The 12,176-nt window shown below is 32.8% G+C and overlaps 1 protein-coding gene across 1 annotated transcript; it reads left to right on the top strand.

The window, feature by feature from the left end:
• Window positions 1-1,516: 1,516 nt before the first annotated feature.
• Window positions 1,517-3,849, top strand: LOC145073584 (uncharacterized). Its single transcript, XM_079020128.1, has 2 exons — window positions 1,517-2,045; window positions 2,384-3,849. Exons 1-2 carry the CDS (start codon window positions 1,807-1,809, stop codon window positions 3,690-3,692), a joined length of 1,548 nt encoding a protein of 515 aa, XP_078876254.1. The 5' UTR covers window positions 1,517-1,806; the 3' UTR covers window positions 3,693-3,849.
• The last annotated feature ends 8,327 nt before the right edge of the window (window positions 3,850-12,176 follow it).

Here is a 12,176-nt window from a genome sequence, read left to right as displayed (position 1 = left end):
AACACATAATACTCAAATAATATACTTCTATTATTTCAAAACAGGTTACAAAGGTTAACCTAAACTATTATATCAACATTAATGACAGGCCTAGAAACACAGGCGTTACAAGACCTAATGTTCAAAACTTAGATCTAGGACCCTAAAAATGTCATAAGCCATAAAGTTGCAAACTTTATGCTTTTGCATGCAAGGATGGGGCCCAAAACATAAATAAAGTCCATATGCACACTTGGATGGCTCCCAACACTTGCATGGTTGAGGCTTAACCATCAAGGTCCGATTTTTATGACTCAAAACACCTCCAAGAGCTCAAAAGGACAACTCATATGGTCTGAAGTTGCTTATCTCCAAGAATCCAAACTATGGGACCAAAGTATACCATTTTCTACCCTAAATCTAGATCTAAGCATGCAATGGTCAAGGTTTAAACTTTATATCTTCAATGGGTCGGAAATGGTGCCAAACTTCTAGATCTACAAGGTCTTCCTACATTCTTGCTTCTTCCCAAGCTTCCTTCTTCTTCAAAGACTTTAAAGACTACCAAAAATTGTCAAGGAAGCTCACAAATGCATTCAAGGTCGCTTAGATTTCGAGATTAACATAATAAGGGAAATGGAGGGTGAAGAGGTAAAAAGCTTGAGGGACTTAAGGTCCTTAAATAGGGTGCAAACCCTAAAAACTAGGGTTTGCCTCAGACACACGTACGTGTTTAAGTCCCGCGACCATAGTTGTGGCTAGTACGCTAAGCGTACCCAATGAGTACGCCTTGCGTACAAACCAATGAACCAATTTGAAAGAAAATTGCATTAGGGACTTAAAGAGAAACTTACCAAAACTTGAATGTTACCACACAACCCTTTACGTGATTTTAAATGGGTTAGTCTGGTCCCAATTAAGATCAATGTTTCATGTGGCAGGTTCTCATCAATCGTATTCCGGTGACAAAAAAATTTAAAAGAGAGGGGCATTCCCCCGGTTTGTGTTGTTTGTCCTATATGTAACATTGATGATGAAGACGTTGATCATATTTTCTTCGGTTGCTCTTTCGCGTCTCAAATTTGAAAATGGTTTCAAGATTGGAGTGGTATATTGACGAAATGCCCGGAAGTGGAATGGAGTTGCTCAAGGAGTTAGATGAACCTATTCAAAGAAAGAAGAGGAAAAAGCTTAAACTTGCCTTAATCTTTTAGGTGGTTTGGTAAATTTGGTTAATTATATGATATTTATTTAGTTACATATAATTGGATTAAGCATAGATTTTATTATAATTTCATTTGTTGGTTCAATTGGTATGTCTCCCCTTGTAATGTTTGTACAGTATAATTTTGTCTAATAGTCTAATATCTGGCTAGTCTTTTTTTTAATGTATCCGTAGCTAAAAAAAAAAATAACAAGAAAAACTCATTAATTTTGTTTTTTTAACGGGCGTTATTTTGATATTTCATAGTTAATTCAAAAAATAAATATCGAAGCCGCTTTATTTCCTGTAATCTCCCGAATCAATAAATTTAAAAATTCGATGCATTTATTACGCCCCTTCACTTTACCCATTTCAAACGAGAATTGTCATCGAAGAACAGTCGCAAGTCGCAGGTTCACAGTAGTCACTCCAAACGCACAAAATCCCAAACTTCTGGGTGTTCCTGAGCTTCACATCCCTCTTTCCTGTATCTCCATAGCTATCATCAATACCCCAGCAGCAGCAGCAACAACAACAACAGCTCTTTTTACTAGCATATTATGTATGACTTGCATTTCTGGATCTGAGGAGTTATAGTGAGTTCAGGCTAATAATTATCAGCAATGGGTGTGTTAGCTGAGTCATGGTGTTTCTGTAACGGCATATGCAAGTCGGAGAAAACAAAATCCACCATATATTCCGGTAAAGGTCCAGCCATGGTTAGAATTTCCACCGGCACTGGCTTTCTCATCCATCGGAACCTTCTTCTTACAACTCATGCTATACTCCCTTCGGTAGCCGCCGCTGAGGCCGCCGAGATCCAGCTCCAAAACGGTGCCGTTGCTTCTCTTTTTCCTCACAGGTAAACACTTTGACTTCCATAAATTGCTGTCTTTATGTTTGTGTATATCATCCTATTTGATCGAATTTGAAATTGGTAATGGTAGATCTGATAGAGTCTGATTTTGCTAACCCTAACGAGTTGAATTTCGATAAATGAGCTAGATTATTCAATGTTTTTCCATTTTTTCTTTCCGCTTAAAACTGTACATTGAATTTAGTTGAATTGAAGATATAATCTTATGCCCTAGACCTTAATAGTCAATGCCATAGGTTTTCCCCCTTCTTTACATGAACTATTTACTTCAAATGGATTTGGAACTCTATAGCACCTTACTCATGTCATGAATTCGCTAACAGGTTCTTCATTACTAGCTCAGTTCTTGATCTAACCATAGTTGGTCTTGACGTCATGGATGGAGACTCAAATTCACAGATTCAGCAGTCTCACTATTTGAAAACCTGTTCTAAACCAAATCTGGACCTTGGTAATACAGTATACCTCTTAGGCTACACTGAGAAAAATGAGCTAACAGTTGGTGAAGGAAAGGTGATTATAGCCACCGACAACCTCATAAAGGTCTGCTCCGGTGGTCTAGCATGGAGCCCTGGTTCAGCCGGTTTTGATGTCCACGGCAATCTATCATTCATGGTCTGTGATCCAATGAAGCTAGCCACATCCCCAACCACAAAATCATCATCAACATCATCTTCTTCCACTTCATTTTCAATCAAGAATCCCCCAATGCAATTCGGCATCCCAATTCCTATAATCTACGATTGGTTAAACCAGCATTGGGAAGGGAGCCTCGACGATTTAGTAAACAAACCAAAACTTCCAATCATTAGATTGATGTCAACAGGCCAAAAAAGCGAACACTCATGTTCTTCATTCACAAAAAGACGAGTTTTTAAATCGATTGAAGATGAAAACGAAGCAACAACTCCAACTCCATCATCGGAAAATATAACCCCGAAAACGAAAGTTCAACATCAACCGGGGACAAGTTCTTCTCCGATGGCTAATAGTTTTCAAGATGAAACGCCACCGATTTTGACTCGCGCTCAAGGAATCCCGACTCCCGAGATTTACGATTCACCCAAATTGACCTCGACTCCTTTTAGGAAAAACGAAAAAAGCCCTAAAACTCAAATTCCGCTTCTGGATATCAACTTCCCGCCTAGAACCACCATAGCCACCGCCACACCGCCTGTGAGAAAAAAAGTTCCGGCGAGTAAGGGAGAAAAATTAGGGTCAAACTCAAACATGGGAGCCGAAGCTGAGAGTTCTGTAAACGGTGCACAGAGTGAGGTCCAATCGTGTGCATCGCCAGTTGAGTTATTGCAAGGGCAAAACGGGAATTACAGCAGTGAAGGGGAGATGACGATGTACTCTGCAGAAACTGCTGAAAGCCATAACTATCCGAGTCCACGAGAAGGAAGGAATCAGGTGGGTCGGAGCCAGAGCTGTGTGAATTATAACCGGTGGGGTCCGGTTCAAAGGAGAAAAGGTACAACAGGTTATTCACAAGGTACAACTTCTCAAAGGAGTAATGACTTTTGTAGCCCTACTGTGTCTTCGATTATGAAGAAACAGAATAACTCTGAGCGGTGGGTTAATAGACCTCGGCCGACTGCAACTCGTTCTTCTCCAAAATGGACGTTTTAGAGGTAAATGATATCATCGTGTATGTTGTTGTGTCTCATTTTTTGAGTATGATGGAAATCTCTATAATGTAACTATTTTCATAGTGCCAAATCACATGTACAATGAACATACTTTTTTTAAGGCTTGATTTTTATTCTACACAACATACAATCAAAAATTGATGTTTAAAAGAGCCCTATGTAGGCTCGTAATGTCAAACATTATCTGGTTTTACAACTTGCAAAAACAAATGAGTACTCACAAACCAAAAAAATACTACAAAACTGTACATTTACTATAATGTAGCCTTGAATATTGCCAATAAAGACCCACATAAAAGAGACGTAATTGCAACTGACAACATTGTAAAGTCCTATTATGGAACGAGAACCCGTATGCCAACGGTGGGATCATCCCAAATAAGCAAGGATAAGACACAAAGTTTTGAAAGGCTTAATTGTTAAAGAATAAGGCTTAGGGGTTGTTTGTTTACCTGTTAATTGAAAAATTAAGAGGTAAACTCTTAAAAATTCAGATGTAGACTGTTTGATAGGATCTTATTTTTTGCCTCTTAAATTAGAAAATACCTCTTAATTTCTGAGACATGTGATTGTATCTAAAAAAAAATAAAAGGACGCGTTTCCTGTTTTGCCCAAAACGAATTCCCTTCTATTTCACGGCGCAACCTCTTTTTCCCTCTCAACCATCATCGACGCCTCTCCTCTACCCCCAATTTGGTGCAACTCCGATCACCCCTGTCGCCGCCGTCGGGGGCTTCGCCTGTGCCGCCTTCGTCTCCGACACCAGTTGCATCGCCTCCTGTATCTTCTGCAAGTTTGCCCTTGATTTTTCCCTCTTCCCTTTCAATATACAAGGCACTCCCTCACCCACTCCATCTTCGATCTGGAACCAGCTGGCCGTCTCTTCCGCCATCAGTAGGCCATCGCCTCCGCCAGTACCGCCATCGCTACCGGAAGCGAAGCCCTCCAGGTCCCTCATCGACAACACAACTCTTGGTAAGTTTTTTTTTCGTAAAACTCGATTGTTACAGTTCAACCCCAATCCCTAACAAGCATTCAAGCACAATGGTGAAAATAAGCATTTTTATGGATCGATACAAACTAATTTAAGCTTCGATTTGGTCGGTTTGCCTTTGATTGGTGTCGCTCCCACCATCAATTTTTTTTGGTTTCATTTTGTCGATCCCACCCTTTATGTTGTAGCCACTGTTCATCAAAGTTATTGTTATTTGTTAGGTTATATTTCAATTTTAGTCTGATGTGATTTTCATACTTGAAATATTCGTCTCAAGGGATTGCATATCATCTCATTTGTCAAAGAAGATGTTGTTGATAGAGTTGTTCTAAGAAGTTATGGTGGTGGTGCATATGGTGTTTGTTGATAGAGTTCTTCAAAGTATAGTATTTCTGTTGTTATGTGTAGCTCATATTTGTTATAGTTGTATACTTGTATGTGTTTTCATGTTTTGGATTTTGTAGGGTGTTTATATTTGGATTTTATATGGTATTTATATTTCTTTATAATTATTTAATAAAATGTTCAATTATTTTTTAAATAGAAGTATTGAATTTAGCAAAAAAAATAATATAGAAGGGCAAAATAGTCATTTTCATTATTCAGCACAACAATTCAGAGGTTCCAACCAAATGACTTGTTAAAAATTCAGATTTTAAAAATTCAGATCCTCTTACAAATTCAGACGTCTTAAAGTTTCAGATCTTAATAATTCAGATCCAGCCAAACAGCCCCTTAATTGTTTAATGGATTGCTACATCATCCATTAAACATTCATATAACACTACCCACAATCCATTAAACACCTATTCAATCATAATTACCATTTTATAAATTCTATTGAACCATTCAATGATCATTTAACACCTCCATTTAACTCTATTCCATATTATCACCTATATTCATTCAACTCTCAATCTTAGTCATTCTCTTATTCAACTCTTATACTACTTGCATTGTGGATGCTTTAAGTTAAAAAGGACAAAAAAAGATCAAAAAATAAACATTTTTTTTCTCTAATATAATATATAAATAAATTCCTATTATTTTTTTTCTCAGATCTTTATCTTTATCTTTATAAAGTTTTAAAAATGGTCTTTCTGGTTTGCAAAAAATAGCAACTTAAAGATATATTTCATTAGGGTAACATTGGTGGTCCCTAACATTTCCAAATATGACACGTATAGAACTAACTTTTAACAAATTATTTTTTTAAATGATGATTTTACTCTTGGACCAAATTTGAAATATATAAAATACTTCAAGGACATTTTCTGTAACCTTATTTTTTTTTTCCTTTTTTTTAATTTTTTTTTAATTTTTAAATTTTTTACGCATTAGATCAATTTTTTTTAATAATTTAATAAAAAAGGTTTTTTTAACCGAAAATATGTTTTTTTTATAGTTTAATACTTCAATATTTTTTTTTCAAAAAAAATAAAATACATCAATGTTTTTTTGTCATGTTCTTATAAACACATATGTTATGTTTCATGTAATTTAAAGATTTTTCACGTTCAATATCGTTAACAATTTTAAGTTTGCAGTTATCATTACTATTATTATTTGACATTTTTTTTCAATTTTTTGTATAATTTTATTTATTAATGGTTTTTCTATGTTTTTATTTATTTTAATTCAAGTAAATTAAAATTAGAAAACAAAAAATAAAAAACTCAAAAACCAAAATTGTAATATAATCTAATATGTTCATATATATTGTACAATTTTTTTTTTTAATTTATACGTATTTTTTTCTTCTATTTTTTTTTCATATTTTTAATTTTTTCATTTTATTATTAATCAATTTGATGATTTTTTTGATATTATTCAAAAGTGAAATTATGAATATATTAGAGTATGTTACAATATTGGTGTTTGATTTTTTATTTTTTTTTTCGGTTTTTTCAGTTTTTTTGGTTGTTTTTTTTGTTTTGTATTTTTATTTATTTATAACTTTGGTAATTTATGGGTTTTTTTTATTTAAGTAAATAAAAAAGTTATATTTATAGTTGTAATTTTTTTCTAACATCTTTTTAAAGATTTTTTTTTCTTTAGTGCGTATTATATTTATGTTACGATAAATTAAAATTAAAAAATCAAATGGTTTTTGTATTGAGAATTAATGTTTGAATGTGTGATATTTATGATTTATAATTTTTAAAATAAGAAAACCACAAGTTAGTTTTAAGATGTAACTTTTCTATTACTTGAAACAAATTTAAAAGAAATTATAAAAACTATAAATTACCAAATTTATAAAAAAAATAGAAAACAAAAAAAAACCAAACACCAAAATTGTAATATAAAATATTATATATTCATAATTTATACTTTTTGGAATTGGCAAAAATTTTTTTATCAAGTTGATGAAAAATAAAACGAAAAAACTAAAAATATGAAAAAAGTAAGAAAAAATTAAAAAAATATATTATAATTTTGGTGTTTGAGTTTTTTTAGTTTTCTATTTTTAATTTAGTTAATAAAAAACATTAGAAAAATCATAAATAACTAAAATTATAAAAAAATAAAAATTGATCAAATAATGATAATGATAACTACAAATCTAAAATTGCTAACGATAATTGATGTGAAAAATCCTTAAGTTACATGAAGCATACCATACATGTTTCTAAGAACATGACAAAAAAAAAACTTTGGTGAGTTCTATTTTTTTTGAAAAAAAAATCTTGAAGTATTAAACTATAAAAAACATATTTTCTATTAAAACCCCTTTTTATTAAATTTTCAAAAAAATAATTTTGATCTAATACATTAATGTAGTTGTAAAAAATACAAATAAAATAAAAAAAAGTTAGGGTTACAATAAAGGTCCTTATAGTATTTTATATATTTCAAATTTGGTCTTTTGGTAAAACCGTCATTTAAAAAAAATTAATTGGTTAAAAGTTAGTTTTAACGATCAAGAGACTATACACGTTATATTTGGAAACGTTGGGGGTCACCAGTGTTACCCTATTCAAAGATATCCTTAAGTTGCTACTTTTTGCGAACGGCCTACACCATTTTTGAAATTTTGTCTTATCTTTACAACAACTCTTATAAAGAAAGTCATTCTAATCAATATCGCTCAAAATAAATAATATATCTTGAAGTATATTCATTTGAAACTCCTAATCTTTGAACTTATATTAATTAATTGTATGGTTAATTGAAATGTTTGCCTATATAAACAGATTATTTCATACTAGGTTACTTAAAATGAAAGAAATAGGTGAATGATAAAATATATTAGGGAAAGACTTTTTCATTTATGATACTATAACTCAAGATAAGTGACTAAATGTAATAACCATATGTGAACGATAAAATATAAGTGACTAAACGTGACTGAATGTAATGGCCATATTATAACTATATTTTTTTTTGTTTATATTTAGTCACTTACGTTTTTTTTATTTTGTACATATATGAACATTACATTTAATGGTCATATGTATACAAAGTAAAAAACATATATGACTTAACGTGTACAAAAAAACATAAATGACTAAATATATACAAAAATATTCATAAGTGATTAAATATATACACAATCTAAACTATTTTACATTTTAAAAGCATTACCCCTTTAGTTAACTAACCCCCATAGTCGATGTCGATTGATGTTATACATAAGGGCATTTCAGGCAACTAAAGATGGGTTTTTGTCGATTGTTGCTAAACAATGGATTGTGAAACCGCAATTGGCTGTTGTTGCATCTTGTTGTTTAGCTAGTGTGATTTGTAATGATGTTCTTATATCGCAAATACTGGTGATTTATGAGATGTAGGGAGAGTTGTGAAGTTGACCGTTAAAGTTATTAGGAATCAACTATCGATTGGACATAATGCAAATATTGAGTCTCGTGCTTCATAGATTGCATCATGATGATCCTGAGATCGTTGTTTTGAAACATAATGTTTGGCGTGTCAAATGCCTTATATATGCCCACAACCAAATCAAAAGTAAAATCAAAATCGATATTACAGTGGGGGCGATTATAGTATCAATCATCCTCTTGCCCACCATGATTGGCAATGATCATTCTATGGCGGAAGACAGTCTGTCTAGGGTCGGCGACGATTAAAGGATAAGAGAGGCAGAAGGGACCTGTGAAGAAAAATAAGGAATCATATACAACGGGATGGTAGGATAGCGATAATCTAGTTATTTTATTTTATTTTTTTTTAAGTTAAAAATAAATAATTACCTACGTTGACAACTTACTTCAATTATCACATGTGAAAACTAAGATGGTAACATAGAAACAGGTAGAAACAAAAGTGATTCCCCTGTATATAACATGTAAAATAATACTTTAGGAACTTATTGCGCAAAAATAATACTTTAGGAACTTATTGCGCAAACAGTAATAATAATAATAATTAAGTGACTAAATATGTAAATTTGTCAAACTTTGCTGTGTTACAGTGCCAAAAACCGTTTTGTTTTTTTACAACAACGATGTAGTGCGAGAAGTGTTTGTGTAATGTTTGTCATCTAAGAAGCGGTTTCATTTGACCACTTAGACAATCTTACGACTTACAAATATCCAAGGTTCTAAATAACGTTAGACGTGACTTGACGACAATTTCAAGCAACATAGTTTTACTAGCCATGACGAATCATATCGTTTTATAGGGCGTGACTATATTTTGTTTTTATATACATATATAACTTAAGGTTTGTTCATATATATATATATATATATATATATATATATATATATATATATATATAGAGAGAGAGAGAGAGAGAGGTTTAGGTTCTATGGAAAACAAAAAACCCTAAAAATCATTAAAATACATAAAAAAATACTTAGAGATCTCAAAAAAAAAAAAATTTGAATTTTTTTATCAAAAAATCGCAACTTTTAGGTCAAAATCGTTTAAAAAAAATTTTGATTTTTTTTTTACAAAAAAAAAATTGATTTTTTATTTTTTTTTCAGCGAAATTGTAAAAAATGCTGCGATTTTTTGATAAAAAATTCAAAAAAAAGTTTTGTGATGTCTTGATATTTTTTTTATGCATTTTTAGGGTTTTTTTGTTTTCCATATATATATATATATATATATATATATATATATATATATATATTTGATGAAAACCTTTTCTATTTCGCTTTAACTCGCCCCATTGGTAACACTACTTCTTCAAGTTCGAGCTCATCCACACTGTTCAAATCAACCTCAATATACACATCCGATGAAGTAGTGTAACTCGTCTCCGAAACTTTTGTTCTTTTCTCTCCACCTTCTTCTTCGTCTTCCCTGTACTATTTTATCCATTTCAGGGATGCGTATAAAAATCACCAAACATCAATAAATTTGAAAGACTTTTTAATATCAACAAAAAAATATTTTAAGCATCGTCTCGAAAATTTGTTGATTGTTTTCCCTGCTTTTCCGTTGAGTAAGCAAGTTCTTGTAAATGTCGTTGAATTTAGTAAGTGACTTGTTCATCTCTCGAAACTTGCTACAATATTGGTGTTTTATACGTTATTCCACACCGCTCTATAATGTGTCCCCAACAATGCTCGTCTTTTGTGCATTTTCGGTTTGTGAATCCTGAGAAATGTTGACCCATGACTCGACAAATGCCAATCTTCATCCGATTACCATTGTTGAGCTAGGGCCTTATCTTTTACCAAAACCAACGCTTTTCCTTTCCCATGTCTTTTGCGGTTGGATGGTTCTGCTTGTGTTTCGCGAACGTCAGGTTGGTTTTCAGTTAGCGGTTCGGGATTGGGTTGTGTTTCTAGGATAAATTCAACATCAGGGATATATTCGGGAAGCGGGGAAATTTTTTGAAACATGTTTAAGCTTTGAGGTTGCATGGGGTAATAGTAAACTTGTTGGGGACGGGGTTGGGGTGAAATCATGGATGGATCAAGTTGGGGTCGGTATACCGACATATCCAACGGTCGAACATTTGGACGCGATTTGCCCCGAACGGTAAATTGAGGATTGTTTAGATTCATTTTTTGGAAGAAAAATGTTTGAAAACTTGTGAAATTGAAAGTGTTGAGTGGTATATGTGTGAGGTATGGTTTTAATTTATTGTTGAATTATTAGGATAATAAATAAATAAATAAATAATTGAAAAAGTGATTGTTGTCAACGGTCGAATGGCTCAGACGGTCCAAATCAACCGTGGTAAGATCACCATCCACAGTAAGTATCGAGTGCAGAAAAAGGCGGTCGGAGTTGTGTTCACCGCATACTGCGACGCCAAATCAGCTATCGTGATGTGCGGTATAAGGTGCATCAACCGACCTCATTGCTTTTATAAAGATCCAAATGAGTTCAAGCCATCCCAAATTAAAACTAGTTCCACCCGATCCAAAATCAATCCTAATAGTGCACAGGATCAAACCCACTCCCCTACAACTCCACATTTTCAATTTTAACCCTAATAGCTATGTGACATCCTCAAATTCAATATTTTTTAAACCAATTTAAGCTTAAGTTTTAAACAAAAAAACTATTTATTTAATATAGCAAATGATTGTTATTCAAAACCTCAAGGGATATCAACAAACGAAACAAACGATAAGTATAAACATAAATGAAAATAGCCTACGTGATAAAGAAATATAATATAAGCAAATATTGCAACTAATTAAGCATCAAATATTACAAGGTTAGTGTAATACAAAGAAATGCAAAAAGGTCTATATAGTATAGTGGGAGAACTATCTAGAAATTGTCAATGCTAACCATCCCAACCCGAAAATCTCACAAATTCTAGCATCATCAATTCATCATTCATCCATAACATCAATTCAACTCATCCACTCTGATTCAAGCATCATCCCTAACATCTCATAACATGCAATATATCCAACAAGTATATCTAAGCATGCAAACATTTACTTATTAACTTATGTATCTCTCATTCTTTTCTTCATTTTCATGTGTTAGCTTAGCTGTAAGCTGTGTGCCTAGAACTATTCACTTCACAAATGTCCGATTTACAACTTCAGCACTAATCCAAAACAAATTTCAACACAAACAGTACAAGGCAACCATCATAGACACAGAGGTCCTACTTTTACAGGAAGATAACAAACATAATCAAAACACTATTTCATGTTCCAAGTTTCACAAAATCAACTAATCCAATCTGATTTCCCTTCTTGAATATCCAACAAAATCAAATACCAATTGAAACTAATTTTGCCAAGCTCCAAACATTCATTCTAGTAAATTTATAAGCCAAGAAAAAACAGTATCTAATATCGCCATTTTTCAAACAGATCAGGAAAGCCAACCTTATTCTCCAATTGACTCTCTATGATGCTACCACGACGCTTTCTTGACTCCGTGCAAAAGACCCCGGGATGCTAAATCACGAAACACGATACGAGAAACTCGAAACATCTGATAAACGGCACGAGCACGACCAGTAAAAACACACCGATTCATTACCCGAGTGAACGAACTGTTTCTCGGCAAATCAGCCAA

This window comes from Lactuca serriola, chromosome 9 (assembly GCF_051521515.1).
Source record: "Lactuca serriola cultivar US96UC23 chromosome 9, Lser_US96UC23_V15, whole genome shotgun sequence".
NCBI lineage: Eukaryota > Viridiplantae > Streptophyta > Magnoliopsida > Asterales > Asteraceae > Lactuca > Lactuca serriola.
Note: the sequence above shows the minus strand (reverse complement) of the source record. Positions and strands in the feature narration are given on the sequence as shown.